Here is a 16,178-nt window from a genome sequence, read left to right as displayed (position 1 = left end):
GTAGTATAAACGGATTTCGCAAGGTCGTCTCCACAGGGATTATTAAATAATTCGAACTAATCAGATTCTATTTAATTATTGTAAAGTAGAAATTGAAGTGATTGATTTTATAACCTAATTAAAATAAAAACGAAATTAATGAATTAAAATAAACAATCTGCAATATTAGAACTAGAGAGAAAAGAAAACAGTTTTGGGAGAATAAAATTAAGAAAACACTAGAGTTCCACCATCACCTAGCAATCCTATGAATTTTTACCAATTACTTATAATCTACACATGCCACTTTGAAAGTTAGATTTTCCTAATTCATATTCTACTTGGAACCTCCAACATAGAACGTATATCTAACATGCAACCCGTCTGGACGTTCGGATCAAATCTGAACATGAAAGACTCATTATGCTTTATGAAAATCCTTTGAAAAACCATGCAATCCTTAAGACGTGATATTCATCCTAAGAGAAATTACAATTATTAATCACAAGAAGCCAGCGTCAATTTCAGGGAACCTTCCGACCAAAATTGCATCAAATTACTTTTCTAAAGATCTTAATGGTGATCAGGCATTAAGACAATTAGATAGATTTTATCCCGGTGATTAACAATTCAAAGTACGCATGCAATCAATCATAAGCAATTAAATAAAAATCACATATTCATGCTAAGGCTCAAGACTTCGCCCTAGCAAAAGAAATTAGTTCCGCATATTCATAATTGAAATCATAGAAAATATTCTTAAGAAAATGATTGAAAACACTTTCAAGTAGAAAATCTCCAAAACCCTAGTAATTCTCTCTGTCTCCAAAGTTGCATAAAATAAAGCATTCCTTAAGAAATATGGTAGACGGCCAAGCCATATATCTGCCAAGCCTCCCACACAAACCCTAGGAAACTAAAATTAATTTAAATCCCCCTAAAATTTAGGAAACATAACCCTAAATTAAATGATAAAATTCGTTTAAAATCTGAACAGCCACGTTTTGACCCATAAGCTGCTCCAAAACTGGCCCAATATAGCTGGATTTAATGTTTGGAATATTCTGAACACTTTTCCAGAAGGCCACTAACCCATCCGAGGTCATCTTGGGCTCCAAAAACGCAATTTAAGCCCAAAAACGTCATTTTCCAGCATTACGCACTGCTTCTTTATTTTATCGCCAGAAAATAACCACTTTGTGGAAAAATCCCAAATTTTGATACGATCAAGCTAAGTGACTCACGAACGTCCTCCAACTAGAATTACTCCAAAATTCGTCCATTTGATCCTGTTTTGCTCCAGAAGAAGTCGAAAGTCCTATATTGAAAATATATAATATAAAATATACTCATCAATCACCCTTGTTGATGGATATGGATCCTCTCCGAGGCAACTGGTCGGATCCTCCTGATTAGTGTTCGTGGACCGTTGAATTTTTATCCAACGGCTACAAACAGGGGGCTCTCTAAAAATTACAATAATTGTAGCCGTTAGATAAAAATCTAACGGTCCATGAACATTGGTCAAGAGGATCCGACTAGTTGTCTTGGAAAGGATCCAAATCCCCTATGGATAATACCAGTACTGCAAAGAAACCACGTTCAACGGTTTGTGATGAAGTTTTTAAAAGCAGTAAAGTTATTCTTACCATGTTTTTATACCATATTATGTGGCATTTGATGTGTACAGTCACGTCATTTAAATTAATCAGAATTTAATTTAAATTAAAAATCATTTAATAAACCAATAATTTAAAATTCATTTAAATTAATCTGATGTGGTCTTCCCAAGCTTCAGAAAGGTACAGCCTTGTAATTGCAGGCTCATCAAAACTCTCAATCTCTGCTATCATCTTTCTTTCCCAATCTTTGCAGCCTAGGAATGATTGAAACCAAGTTTGAATCTTTATCTTCCTCTAAGAAAACAAAACCAAGATCTATAAACCCTTTTAGCTCTTCAAACTGAAGGTCCATCAAGCTCTTGCTCTCACTCTTCTTCTTTCTTCTCCTCCTCTTTTCAACTTTCTTATGTGGCTCTTCTTCTGAATATATCTGCTTCGGGTTTCCAATTTTCGATTTCCTTGGCTTCTTTTCTGGAAAGAATTATGGAGAGCTTCGATCTGTGGAGGACAGAGTCCAGCGAGAGAGTGCTCATATTGGAGCTCAACTCGTCGCTCATGGACCTGGTGTGCTTGGTTGGAATCCTTTAAAACTCTGGTTTTGATGCGTTTTCTTCGATTTCATGATTTGGGTGTTCTTTGAAATTTGATGGGTTCGATGAAACTGGTTGTTTCTTGAAGATCTGGAGCTCAAACCAGAAAGAATCGTATAGCTCCATTACTTCGTCTGCTTCCATCAATAGCGAGGCGGCTGAAGAAAAAAAATATGGCGTGAAAGAACTGGAAGAAGAAACGGGAGAAGAAACAAAAGATTCCTCATATATCACAATAACCATTTAATTCCAATTTTTTTTTTTAATTATTGGTTTACTAAATGGTTTTTAATTTAAATTAAATTGTGATTAATTTAAATGATGTATATGTCCACATCAAATAACACGTAAGATGATATATAAATATAGTATAAAAATATGATAAGAATAGTATTATTGTTTGAAAAGTACAGACTCATAGGTACTGTTATCACTTCCGTCCCTCGAGAATGCAATTTCTCAATTACAAACGTAGCAGAAAAGCAATACAAAATTTAGCAAAACAACATGCCATTGTGTCAGTGTTCAACTAAAAGGAAAACTAAAGCTCGCAAAGACAAGTTTACATTACTTTCTGATTGACTTAGAAAACCCGACACTCCTTTTGACTTTTGACAAATAAACCTTGCTATGTAAGACATCAAAAGTTGACAGTATGAAAATACATATTTTGTTGGGTTTTTTTAATCACATGTTTGAAATTGACGCAAATTATCAAGATGATCCTTGAAAATAAAAATCAATCAATATAGTTCCTAAAAATGATTATTGCAAAATCAATGTGATCCTTTCGTTAGAATTTGGTCAAAATTTATGTTAGTATGCTTATTTGGCACATATATGGACCCACAAGTCTATTAAATATTGCCACAGGAATAAATTATTAAAAACTTTATAAAAATTAATTTAAAATCACTAAAACTAAATTCAAAATATGATTAAATTAAAAAATTAAAAGCTATTCAACAAAAAAAAATTAGGTGCATCGTTAATCCTCAAGCCTCATTTAATTAAATTAAACAATTAGGTGCAGCTTTAATTCTCAATCCTCATCAGCAACCAATTCTCTTGCCATCTTTCCCACCCCAAGCCACCATCTTCCCCACCCGTACCCCACCCCTAACATCGTTGTTGTCAATCCTTTCCCCTCACCGTTGAATCGTCGACCTTTTCCCTCCTCACCGTGACCGCACCAACCCACCTCAACCCGTTTCCCTTCAACCCAAAACTCCGACCGACACCAAGCCAACAACCACCAGCCCTCATCGCAACCCCCGATCCCAATTTTGAGACAACGAGACAACCTAAGAACGAAGAATTTTTTAGACAAGCTTCGATGATGTCCTCGGCTTAGTCATTGCATATGATCTCATCTGGGGCTCTCTCTGTCCTTGCACGAATTGAGTCTTCCTCATCGTGAAAGTAGTAGCTTTAACTGTTTTTGTTCAACAACTTTTAATTTTTTATTTACCATCCATATTCAAGGACTACATTGATTGATTTTTATTTTCAAGAACTATTTTGATGGTATATGTCAATTTCAAGGACTACTTGTGATAAAAACTCTATTTTGTTTCCCAACAAAAATGTATTAAATGTAGCCTTTAGTGTATGCTATACACTTCAACCAACAAAAAAGTATTAAATGTTAACTTAAAAAAAATGGAACTTTAACGAAAAGCACCCGGTACTGTTCACTTTAACCAAAAACCACATTTTTACACTGAAAAGTCAATTCTGTTACTATTCACTTTACCCTTTATTTTGTCCTTATCATTAAAACTCAAAGTTTTCAAGCCATTTTCATTAGTTTTCCTTAAAAATAATGGTATTCATTTTCATTTGCAAGTGAGAGGTATTAGATTCGATTTTAGCTAAAAACGAATTTGAACCACATTATTGCTAAATCATTATGAGACTTAACCTACTCTTTGACCCTTTTAGTATAAATAATATCATTTTATAATTGTAAATAATATCGTTTGTTTATACAAATAATTAAAATATTTATTATTGAATTTAGGACCAATCTTCAGTCCCTAACTATGTAACCAGAGACTAAAATGAAATACTACGATAGGTTCAAATACTATAGGCCGAGCCAACCTAAAAATAACATAATCCAAGAGACAATACTGGCATTACTTGCTACAAGAATGTGATCCCCTACCAATACTCTTTTAAAATTACACTTGTATTTATTGTTGCATATTCAATTAATTAGTTTAATTAACCATGAATCAGATGCAAGTTTATGACTAGTACAGATGCACGATGTAACCCTTGTCGTGGAAAATAATATACTCTCCACATATTAAAAGACTCTCCCGAAAATTTTTATGGCCCGAAATTCGGAAAGAAACAAAACAATTTGTGGTTGAATGCATGGAATGTCAGCGCCAAAACATCGAGAATATACATCCTCCTGGGTTGCTGCAGCCCCTGTCCATCCCCACCGACGTCTGGCAGGACATAGCTACGGATTTTTGTGGGAGGACTTCCCCCCTCCAACGGGTACACCGTGATCCTAATTGTCGTTGATCGCCTATCGAAGTATGGCCACTTTATCCCACTTAAGCACCCATACTTAGTTGCCTCCATAGTTGATACTTTCATCAAGGAAGTTTTTCGCCTCCATGGATTGCCTAAGTCGACTGTTTCTGACCGTGACCTAATTTTAATCAGCAACTTTTGGCAAGAGTTTTTTAAACTCCAAGGTAGCAAACTTTGCCCAAGTTCAGCTTACCACCCTCAAATGAATGGCCAAACAGAAGTACTCAACCGCACCTTGGAACATTACCTTCGATGTTACTCCTCCGAATAGTGATATAATCCAAGCTTTCAATCTGCCGTCCAAATGTCTCCTTATCAGGTTGTTTACGGCATTAAACCACTGACAATTCACATGTATATGCCCTGTTCCACGGTGGTACAGTCAGTGGATGTTGCTTTCCAAGATAAGGACAAATTGATCTGCCTTCTGAGAACAAATCTGCAGCTTGCTCAGAACAGAATGAGACAAGTATGTGATAACAAGAGAACTGAGCGGGAATTTAACATTGGTGATTGGGTTTACCTTAAGCTTCATCCATACCGCCAACACTCAGTGGCTGCAAGAACAAAAATCAATCTAGCATCCAAGTTCTATGGATCTTTTCAGGTAACTCAGTGCATTGGTTTTGTAACATATCGACTTCTTTGGCCTACAGACTCCAAAATCCACCAAGTCTTTCATGTGTCTCTCCTCAAACGAAAGCTTGGAAATGCTTCTCCTCCATTGTCAGTTTTGCCTTCTATTAACTCCACTGGGGTTCTTCAATGGTAAATAGAAAAAGCTTGGAAAGCTTGGAAATGTTTCTCCTCAAACGAAAGCTTGGAAATGCTTCTCCTCAAACGAAAGCTTGGAAATGCTTCTCCAATGTCAGTTTTGATTGAAAATGAAAATCAATCAATGTAGTTCTTGAGAATGATTGTTGCAAATCAATATGGTACTCCCGTTAGAATTCCGTCAAAATTTATGTTTGTATGTTGATTTGGCACATATATGGACCCACAAGTCTATTAAATATTGCCACATGAATAAATTATTAAAAACTTTATAAAAATTAATTTATCACTAAAACTAAATTCAAATTATGATTAAATTAAAAAAATTAAAAGCTATTCAACAAAAAAATTAGATGCATCTTTAATCCTCAAGCCTCATCTAATTAAATTAAACAATTAGGTGCAGCTTTAATTCTCAATCCTCATCATCTGCCAATTCTCTTGCCATCTTTCCCACCACAAGCCACCATCTTCCCCACCCGCATCTCACCCTGACATCGTTGTTGTCAATCATTCCCCCTCACCGTTGAATCATCGACCCCTTCCCTCCTCACTGTGATCGCACCAACCTACCTCAACCCGCTTCCGTTCAACCCAACCTCCGACCGACACCAAGGTAACAACCACCAGTCCCCCATCGCAACCCCCGATCCTAATTTTGAGACAGCGAGACAACCTAAGAACGAAGAATTTTTTGGACAAGCTTGGATGACGTCCTCGACTTGGTCATTGTATATGATCTCCTTTGCCCATAGCTCTCTCTGTCCTTGTACGAATTGAGTCATCCTCATCGTGAAAGTAACAGCTTTAATTGTTTTTGTCCAACAACTTTTAATTTTTTATTTAAACATTTTGAACTTAGTTTTAAATGATTTTAAATTGAATTTTTATAAAGTTTTTAATAACTTATCCATGTGGCAATATTTGTGGGGTCTACATGTGTCAAATCAACATACTAACAGAAATTTTGACTGAATTCTAACAGAAAGACCACATTGATTTCCAATACCCATATTTAGGGACTATATTGATTGATTTTTATTTTTAGGGACCATCTTGATGGTATAAGTCAATTTCAGGAACTACTTGTGATAAAAACCATATTTTGTTTCCCAACAAAAAAGTATTAAATGCAGCCTTCAGTGCGTGCTATACACTTCGGCCAAAATTTCTATGTTGATATCCGTTTAAATGTTAACTTAAAAATAGTGGTATTCATTTTCATTTGTAAGTGAGAGGTGTTAGATTTAATTTTAGTTAAAGACAAATTTGAACCACATTGTTGCTAAATCATTATAAGGCTTAGCCCACTCTTTGACTCCTTTAGTATAGATAATATCGTTTTTATAATTGTAAATAATATCGTTTGTTTATAAAAATAATTAAAATATTGATTATTGAATTTAGGACCAATCTTTAGTCCCCAACTGTGTAACTAGAGACTAAAACGAAATAATACGATAGGTTCAAATACTACAGGCCGAGCCAACCTAAAAATAACATAATCCAAGAGATAACTAGTGGCATTACTTGCTACAAGAATGTGATCCCCTATCAATACTCTTTTAAAATTATACTTGTATTTATCGTTGCATATTCAATTAATTAGTATAATTAACCAGGAATCAGATGCGATTTTCTGACTAGTACAAATGCACAATGTAACCCTTGTCGTGGAAATTTATGTACTCTCTATATATTAATTTGATTATTATATGACAAGCTGTTATTTGATAAATTGAAGGCCACATGATGTGTTGAGCTCGCTAAAGAATATGGTTGGAAAACGTGGTGCTTCTAACATAACTCTAAACGACTTAATCAACTGTGGTGCAACTAACTTCTCGTACCCTTCATGACTAACCAAGCAACAAGGATGAACAGAAACCGCAGGTCGCGCCATAGGAAAAGCTGTTGACCATGGCACTTACTAATTCATCCATTTTCTACGTCTTTCAATCTCGATCTGTTACCTTGATGTCGTCTAATATATAAACCCCTCACGCACGCACACATATGCATTTTCACCGAGCTACTCTGTCCTTTCTCTCTACTCCGGTTGGCCGCATCGTCTTGTAACATAATTAGGTTCAAGAATTAATCAGGTATAACTAACCAAAGCATAAGAAGAAGAAAAACAGGGTAGGAATCATGGCGGGGGGATTCGGCGGGCCGACAGGCGGAGAAGATTTTGAAGGAAAGGTCACGCCTATCGTGGTCATTTCTTGCATATTGGCCGCTAGCGGAGGCCTAATGTTTGGTTATGATATTGGCATTTCAGGTACTCGTATAAAACCTACAACATGTCATGTATTTATGCACAAAATTTTGTTTTGTTTCATGAATCAAAAATTAAATTTGTTGTACATATTAATTTTAAATTTGATGTACCAATCGATGCAGGTGGTGTTACATCAATGCCCGACTTCCTAAAGGAATTCTTCCCGGTTGTATATAGGAAGCAGCAAATTCCAGGACTTGAGAGTAATTATTGTAAATATGACAATCAAGGTCTGCAATTGTTCACGTCTTCATTGTACCTTGCTGCATTGACAGCAACCTTCTTCGCGTCGTATACAACCAGAGTTCTAGGCAGAAGGATGACCATGTTGATGGCCGGGTTTTTCTTCATAGCCGGAACTATTTTTAATGCTGCAGCTAAGAACCTTATCATGCTCATTATTGGGAGGCTCTTACTTGGTTGCGGAGTTGGTTTTGCTAACCAGGTAAATACATAATTACTTAACCAGGTGAATACTAATTAATGATTGGTTAACTCATGGATAAATAATTTGATCATGTTGCGATTTTCTTCAACCATAACAGGCCGTACCACTTTTCCTTTCGGAGATTGCACCCACAAGAATTCGTGGAGCACTTAACTTGCTCTTCCAGCTCATGGTCACCATTGGCATTCTTGTAGCACAACTTATCAATTATGGAACTGCCAAGTAAGCCAGCCTATCTCCCCAAGAAACTTTTGTTTGTAATTGTATCACCGTCATGTGGTATTACTAGTTCATGAAGGTAGAAAACGATTTATACTCTATTGTCTGATATTAATTAATGTACATGGGATATAACAGTGGTGAATTACCAGTATTATAGTCACACCGAAGAATTTAATTTGAATCGATATGTATCTGAGGGTGGGGCCTAATAGGAATCCCAAGTTCCTAACCAAATTTTTTGTATTTCGATTTCTCTTGAAGTTCCCAACTACAATTTTGTATTTCGGTTTCTCTCCAAGTTCCCAACTACAATGTTTGTGCTACCACATGCAGGATTAAAGGGGGATATGGATGGAGGGTATCGCTGGGTTTGGCTGGCATTCCATCACTCTTGCTAACATTGGGGGCTATCATTGTAACAGACACTCCAAACAGTTTGATCCAACGAGGGAAGTTGGAGCAAGGAAAAAAAGTTCTGAAAAGGATCCGGGGTATTGAGAATGTCGATCCAGAATTCCTTGAGATTCTCGAGGCAAGTCGCGCTGCTAAAGAAGTGAAGCATCCCTTCAGAAATCTCCTCAACCGTAAAAACAGACCTCAACTGGTCATTACAATTTTCTTGCAGGTCATTAAGTATTTAATTGCCTTGGTTAATGTAAAATCATACTGAGTACTTTAATCGAATACTATATTGTCAACCAGGGAAAAAAAATTAATGGACCTTACATAATGGACTAAAATGAAAATCCAAACTAACACTAGAATTTTTCACATAAAACCAATATTCAAGGACAACAATCTATATATCCCTACTTTTAATGGCCAAGGTTTTCATAGCATAATATATTGCGTGTTATAATTGACAACTTGACAACATAATTAATTTGTCAGAAGAAAATTTTCTCGAATTTTGGTTGTGTCTGAATTCTATATGTGGTAATGTTTTCTGCAGTTCTTCCAGCAATTCACAGGCATTAACTCAATCAATTTTTACGCCCCAGTTTTGTTCCAGACCTTGGGATTTAAGAACGATGCTTCCCTTTACTCATCGGTTATAACAGGTGTTATCATGGTCCTCGGAGCCATTATTTCAATCTTCTTTGTCGACAGAGCTGGTCGCCGTGTGCTCTTGATTGAAGGTGGCATCCAAATGTTCCTCTCTCACGTGGTTATTGCGATCATTCTTGGGATGAAACTTAAGGATCAATCCAACGACCTCGATCACGGCTTGGGAATTCTTGTGGTTGTTGTAATCTGCTCTTTTGTGGGTTCCTTTGGATGGTCATGGGGGCCTCTTTGCTGGTTGGTTGCCAGTGAGATATTCCCGCTAGAGGCTCGATCGGCCGGGCAGAGTGTGACTGTGTGTGTAAACATGTTGTTCACATTTGTTATAGCACAGGCCTTCCTCTCAATGCTTTGTCACATGAAGTTTGCGATTTTCTTATTCTTCGCAGCGTGGGTCTTTCTCATGACAGTCTTCGTGTTCTTTTTACTTCCGGAGACTAAAGGTGTCCCTATTGAAGAAATGGTAGAGGTAGTATGGAGGGAGCATTGGTTTTGGAAGAGATATGTGGATGACTGTGAAGATAACCCTAAGGAGAAGGGACATGCTTGAAGCATTGGCCTTGTTCACGCAGCGCTTTCGAATGGCAGTTTTCCAATCAATTTTTTGTTGCTTAATTTTCTCAATTGTAGGTTACACGCCAATTGTGCTTGCGTTCACTTCTATATTGTTACAGTTTGAATTGTAACTTTTTTTTATCAGTTTAATTTCCAGTTTCCCTTCAAATAATTTCGTTCTCCGTTGTGCTTAATTTGCTTCTGTACTATTACAGTCAACACTACAAGAATAAACATAATATAGATAGGGGGAGAGAAAAGTAATGCTTGGAAGATTATTCCAGTTTCCCTTCAAGTAATGACCATGTCGCGCGTGAGGTTGACGTACACGCAGGGAGGAGGGTCGCGTTCGGAGAGGACGGAGCTCAGGAACCGCTGGATCAGTTGAGGGTTCGGTGGGCTCAGACGGGGCGGTCGAACCATCGCAGCAACTTTGATCGGGTTGGGTTCGGAAGGTTGAGATTCGAGAATTGGATCGAATTTCTTCCCTCTGGGAGGAAGACGAAGGGAAAACATAAGTACTTTTTAATTTTTATTTTGACAAATCTTTTTTTTTTAAATTGTCCACGTGAAGCCACATTGACATGTGTATGAAAGTTAGCGTTCACATGGGAGACACATCACACTTTAACAGAGTTACTTACGATCAACAAAACGGAAGTATGAATCTAGGAGAAAAAAACGTAACTTTAGGCATGAGATTGGGATAAAAAAAATCTGATGTATGAAAGTTTGAAAACCACAATATTTCACGGTAGTAAAGTCATAATTACTTTACATTCTAATAGAGATAAGACTCGCCAATACAATTAGGTCTCATCTCTATTAACGAAAGAATAGTGATTGTGTTTGGGCTAAGGTTATTTGGCGACATTTTGTCCCACCTCGGCTGTCTATTTTGGCTTGACAACTTTTTCATGATAACTTCCAACCGAAGGGGCTCTAAAACGACGTGGTATATCTTTGGCATCTATGTGTTATTTATGTCATAATTATGAGAAATCTATTGCTCATCTTTTCTTCAGCTGTCCTATATCTAGGTTGTTTTGGAGGTGGTTAACATGTCAATTTGGTACTTCTTTGCCTCTTTCAGATTCTTCAGTTGATTTTTGGAATATCTATGTGCGTAAGCCCTTTTCCCAACAATTGCATAATCTCTGGACTTTGGGGGTCGACTATTTCGGCTATTTGGAAAGCTCGAAATAAGTTTATTTTTTAAGCTCAGCCAATCTACCTTCATCGAATGTGCATGTCTATCATTTCTGGGATTGTTCGTAGTGGTAAATTTATTCCTGGCTACTCTCCACATTCAACTTTACCTCCATCTCTAGTTTCAGACTTCTCTTCGGGGACTCGAATTGTTCTTGGGATGCCTTCTGCTCCAGTAATAAGTCATCCATTTGCTTCTCCCTAATTGGATCAGTGTTAGAATCAACACTTTCAACCATAATTTCCAACGCCTCACCGTCCGAGAGGTGGTCATTCACCTAGAAATTAGGATTTGATCCTAGGGAGTCTTCGCTTCCTACTTCTAAAGGTCCACTGCCATCTTCTACAGTTTGGTCATCAGCATGAACTGTAGCCATTTCATGATGATTTAACTCCAAATGTGTTGATTCTTTAGGTTCTGGATCACGTGAAGTGGAGATTGTCCCCTTTTCCTCTGTTGCAGTTTTTAGCATATAAGTACTATGGTCGGTTTTTTTTTTTTTTTTCCTTTCTTCTCATTTAAATATATGGTCATATTTTACTTGACAATTTACAGAATAAAATTTTAATGTGAACTACATGAAAAATCCTAAAAACATTATAACTTGTACTAAGAATAAATGATTGAAATATCTAAGGGTGCGTTTGGTACGCAGACGGAACGGGACGGGACGGGACGGGACGGGATGGGACGGGACGGGACGGGACGGGACGGAACGAAACGGAGGTTCGTGTTATGTTTGGTACGCGTAGGACGGAATGGTTTGGATTTCGTGTTAAATGACTAACTTAGCCTTGTTTGTACAATTGCTGAGTGCGAGTATGAACTCAAACAATCAGACCCCAGTTTTCGTTTTCCTTCGTTTTCTCGGCAACCAATCCAGTTTCAAATCTCGTCACCAGCAAACCCTCCAATCAATTTCAGATCTCGTCACCAGCAAACAATTACAAGAAGAAAAAAAACAGAAAAATCCCAAAATCAAACACAGAAAAATCCCAAAATTCATTTCAATCAATTTCTGCAGCTTCGTCATCGTCCTCCCTGCAGCGTCGTCATCGTCTTCCCTGCAGCGTCGTCATCATCCTCCGTGCAGCGTCGTCGTCGTCGTCGGCCTGCAGCGTCGTCATCGTCTTCCCTGCAGCGTCGTCATCATCCTCCGTGCAGCGTCGTCGTCGTCATCGGCCTGGCTATGGTGACGGCGCCGGAGAAGAAGAGGGGTTGCTGGTGACGGCTCCATGGTGACGGCGCCGGAGAAGAAGAGGGTTTGCTGGTGACGGTGGTGACGACGCCGGAGAAGAAGAGGGGTTTGCTGGTGACGGTGGTGACGTCGTCGTCGTCGGATGGGTTTGCTGGGATTGGGTTACTGGGTTTGTGGTGGATGAAGAGGGAGGTTACGGGAAAGAAGGGATTGGGTTACTGGGTTTGTGGTAGAACAGAGGGAGGTTACGGGAGAGAAGGGAGGTAGACAATGTAATTAATGAAAAATAAAAGGGGTATTGTTGTCCAAAAAAAAAAAAATTTGTGTCCCACGGGATGGAAAAACCTGTTCCAGGTGGGGGAGGGGGAACCAAAATCTGACTCTTTTTCGTTCCGTGGGACGCGCGTTCCACACAATTTTAAGGCACCAAACGTGGGACGGAACGGTTCCGTCCCACTCTGTTCCGTCCCATCCCACGTACCAAACGCACCCTAAACGAATAAAAAAAAAAATTCAACTAGTAGAATGCAGACATACCTTTCTTGAAAGAAGCCTGCTTCTCAAACTGATGTTTGATTGTCCCTTGCAGATCACTCTCCTCCGTTTGCGCTATTGGCTTCTCATATCCCGAACCCTTCAATAATATATTTCTCCAATTGACTGAGTTTTATCCTCCTTAGCCTCTTCGTACACAATGGTCTATTTGTTTGGACCGCATTCGGAAGATAACTTCTATCCCTCTCAAATATATCGCGAAGGAAATGTTGTCGCAGACAAACTTGCTAACATATGCTTATTTTCTCAAACTTAGATATGGCATGATTCTCCTTCGCCGGTGGTTTGTGTTGCTTTGTTTTCGGACTATGCTGGCTTGCCTAGCTTTCGCTTCTCCGAATAATGTGCATATCAGCATACAAATTTGTCTCCCTTTTTCTTTTTCTAACCTTGTGGTGTTGTTCGACTTATTTTGTAGGTTTAGACCTTTTAAGTTTGGCTTTAGAGGGATTAGGTTTCATGTCACCCCCCTCTTTTCCTTGTATCTTTTTTTTTTTTATATTTTGTTTCTAAAGGGATAAGGTTTATGTCCTTCTTTTTCATGTTCATTTTATCAATTTTCTTGTATTATGTGAAGTAAGGTTTATGTCCTTTTAGGGCTGGGTTCGGTTGGCAAACCGTGCCAAATTCCTTGTGCCACTTGGCAGCCACATATACATAATTACCGAAAATCAGTTACCACTAACCAATCGTCTTCTTGTGGTAGCCAAAAATTGGTTCAGCCAAAATTATTGGCTGGTTCAATTGGTAAATGGCACAACCGGTGGTTTCCACTTCTTCCTCGCTATCTTCTAGTTCCAAGGGCTCAATTTGATTTTCAGATTTGGGTGCTTGTTCGGTTGCATTGTGTCATTTTGGGTTAATTCATGTTGTGCACTAGCGGTTGATTGGCTAGACCCCATCATCCTAAACATAAGCAACGCATATACATTCAAAATCATATATATGTACGTGTATATATAGTATCGGTAATCATCATGCTATCAATTTTGTTAACAATATTTTCTATATTTATTATGGCATGAATCATATACATATACTTATATTTTTTAAACCCTAAAACTAAGGAGTCATTTATTTTCTAAACCCTAAAACTGAGGAGTCAAGCATGTAAAAAATACCCAAAATATCTAAAAATATATATATATATATTGGTAGGTATGGCATACCGCCATCATACAAAATCAATTACCAAAGCCATGCCATTAATTGTCGGTTCGGTAAAATGCCAACCGATTATGAAAAAATGCCAAAACTATACCATACCATTATGAGCCGACCGGTATGGTTCGGTCGATAAATCAGTTTATGGCAAAATTTCCCACCCCTATGTCCTTTTACCTAGATGTAACTTCTTTTTTTTTGTTATATTATAAAAAGGAGTTTTTTTTTAACTTTAATCCTTCAAGAAGATTGAAATTTAAATAAACCTGGTGTTAGATTACATATTGATTATAATCCCTTGATGTGTCCTTAATTCAAAATAATTAATGTGCATTTTATTTAATGTCTCCCCATTAAATATTTAAATTTATTAATATACAAAATTTAATTTAATTTTTTGACAAAAAAGAGTTTTTTAATTTATTAATTTTATTTAACATTCTTCAAACTTGAAAGACTCAATTAATGTCACATCCCGGCCCGGGCCCCCACCACATTCCGGGTTCGACTCTGCTGTAGCACGATATTGTCTGCTTTGGACCCCGAACACACCCTCATGGTTTGGTTTTGTTTCTGGGAACTCAAACAAAAACTTCCTAGGAGATCACCCATCCTGGAAATGCTCTCGCCCGAACTCGCTTAACTTCGGAGTTCCGATGGAACCCGAAGCCAGTGAGCTTCCAAAAGGCCTCGTGCTAGGTAATAGAAAAAATTAAGTATGACTTGTGATATTTTCAAGTTATATGTAGTTGTCTTGACAATTTTATAGTACTAGTGTAAAGTCTATGAAATAAGATTCCAAGTTTGCAATCCATTTCTTTTCTTTTCTACTCATTTGATTTGTTTACCAGTGACTTCTTGTGTGAAAGGTCGTCACGTTCTTGTGACTTCTTCAATTCAGAGAGTTCCTTTTTAATCCTCTCAAACTTTGCTGCAATATCTACTTTGATGTTTTGCCACAAGTTTTGTATTTTTTTGTTCAAGCGATAAATTTGTTAGATTAGATGTTAGATTAGAGAGTCGACGAGATTTGAATCCATGTCAAGGTGCAAAGACAACACTCTTATCTACCACTATGGCAGAGGGCCACTTGTGCACAAGTTATGTTTTAATTTCATCAGAATATTTAGGCTTTTTGGGTTCGTAGATGGCTAAGATGATGTGCGAGAGAGAGAGAGAGAGATTGTGGATGACAGATCGTTTATATAAATTGCTTTTTGGGTTGGTAAAAGTGGTTTTAACAAAAAAAAAAAACTAATATCTGAGTATGTGGTAAATTTTTATATAAATTGCTATAAATATGTTAAATGACTAAAAAATAATTCATTCTTTCCTCTTGACTTTATTTACAAGGTAGCTTCACAACTTTATTTTACATCTATTTATTCGCACTTTTACCAAAAAAAAAAAAAAAAAAAACAAACTGGAGTAAATTAGAAAATGCATATTTAATTTTCATTTTCAGTGTAAAGAAACAAAAGTTGAGTTCAAAAAGAAAAAAAAAATCTCTACAATTCATATGAACAAATAACGCATTAAAAACAATTAATGGCAACTGCATCCGACTACTGAATTGAAAAACGAGATTGAAAGATTAAAATACAAAAGAAAAGTACTTTTGAAAAGAGATCGAAAGAATACAATCCAAAAGGGAAGTCCAACAATATATTGTGGAAAGCTTAAGGGCTAGTTTGGTAATAATGTGTTTTTTTATAAAAAAAATTATTTTTACTGTGTTATAAAAATAATCAGTTGTAAAATAAAACAGTTAAATGTTTAATAAATTTTTATTGTAAAAGTGCTTTTAACAAAAAAAAAAAAAATAATGTTCAAGTATTTGGTAAACTTTATTTAAAACTGTTGCAACTATAATAAATGACTAAAATTATATAATATCAAATGTGAAATAATAATTTATTTTATTTTTTATTTATAATTTCATCTTCAATCTTCGTCATTTTC

General features: G+C 36.9%; 2 protein-coding genes across 2 annotated transcripts; both read left to right on the top strand.

The window, feature by feature from the left end:
• The first annotated feature begins 5,048 nt into the window (after positions 1 to 5,048).
• Positions 5,049 to 5,516, top strand: LOC139190814 (uncharacterized). The gene has a single exon (XM_070811301.1). It carries the CDS (start codon positions 5,049 to 5,051, stop codon positions 5,514 to 5,516), a length of 468 nt encoding a protein of 155 aa, XP_070667402.1.
• Positions 5,517 to 7,523: 2,007 nt separating this feature from the next.
• LOC103453108 (sugar transport protein 13-like) lies at positions 7,524 to 10,261 on the top strand. The gene is made up of 5 exons (XM_008392652.3): positions 7,524 to 7,799; positions 7,922 to 8,244; positions 8,345 to 8,469; positions 8,803 to 9,094; positions 9,422 to 10,261. Exons 1-5 carry the CDS (start codon positions 7,670 to 7,672, stop codon positions 10,082 to 10,084), a joined length of 1,533 nt encoding a protein of 510 aa, XP_008390874.1. The 5' UTR covers positions 7,524 to 7,669; the 3' UTR covers positions 10,085 to 10,261.
• Positions 10,262 to 16,178: the final 5,917 nt, after the last annotated feature.

The sequence above is a fragment of the Malus domestica genome, chromosome 13 (assembly GCF_042453785.1).
Source record: "Malus domestica chromosome 13, GDT2T_hap1".
NCBI lineage: Eukaryota > Viridiplantae > Streptophyta > Magnoliopsida > Rosales > Rosaceae > Malus > Malus domestica.
Note: the sequence above shows the minus strand (reverse complement) of the source record. Positions and strands in the feature narration are given on the sequence as shown.

Excerpts from the sequence above, each read along its gene's own strand:
- LOC139190814 (XM_070811301.1), top strand. The coding sequence starts at position 5,049 with ATGTCTCCTTATCAGGTTGTTTACGGCATTAAACCACTGACAATTCAC.
- LOC103453108 (XM_008392652.3), top strand. The coding sequence starts at position 7,670 with ATGGCGGGGGGATTCGGCGGGCCGACAGGCGGAGAAGATTTTGAAGGA. Across the intron at positions 7,800-7,921 it reads TTATGATATTGGCATTTCAG|GTGGTGTTACATCAATGCCC; the intron begins GTACTCGTATAA and ends CAATCGATGCAG. Across the intron at positions 9,095-9,421 it reads TCATTACAATTTTCTTGCAG|TTCTTCCAGCAATTCACAGG; the intron begins GTCATTAAGTAT and ends TGTTTTCTGCAG.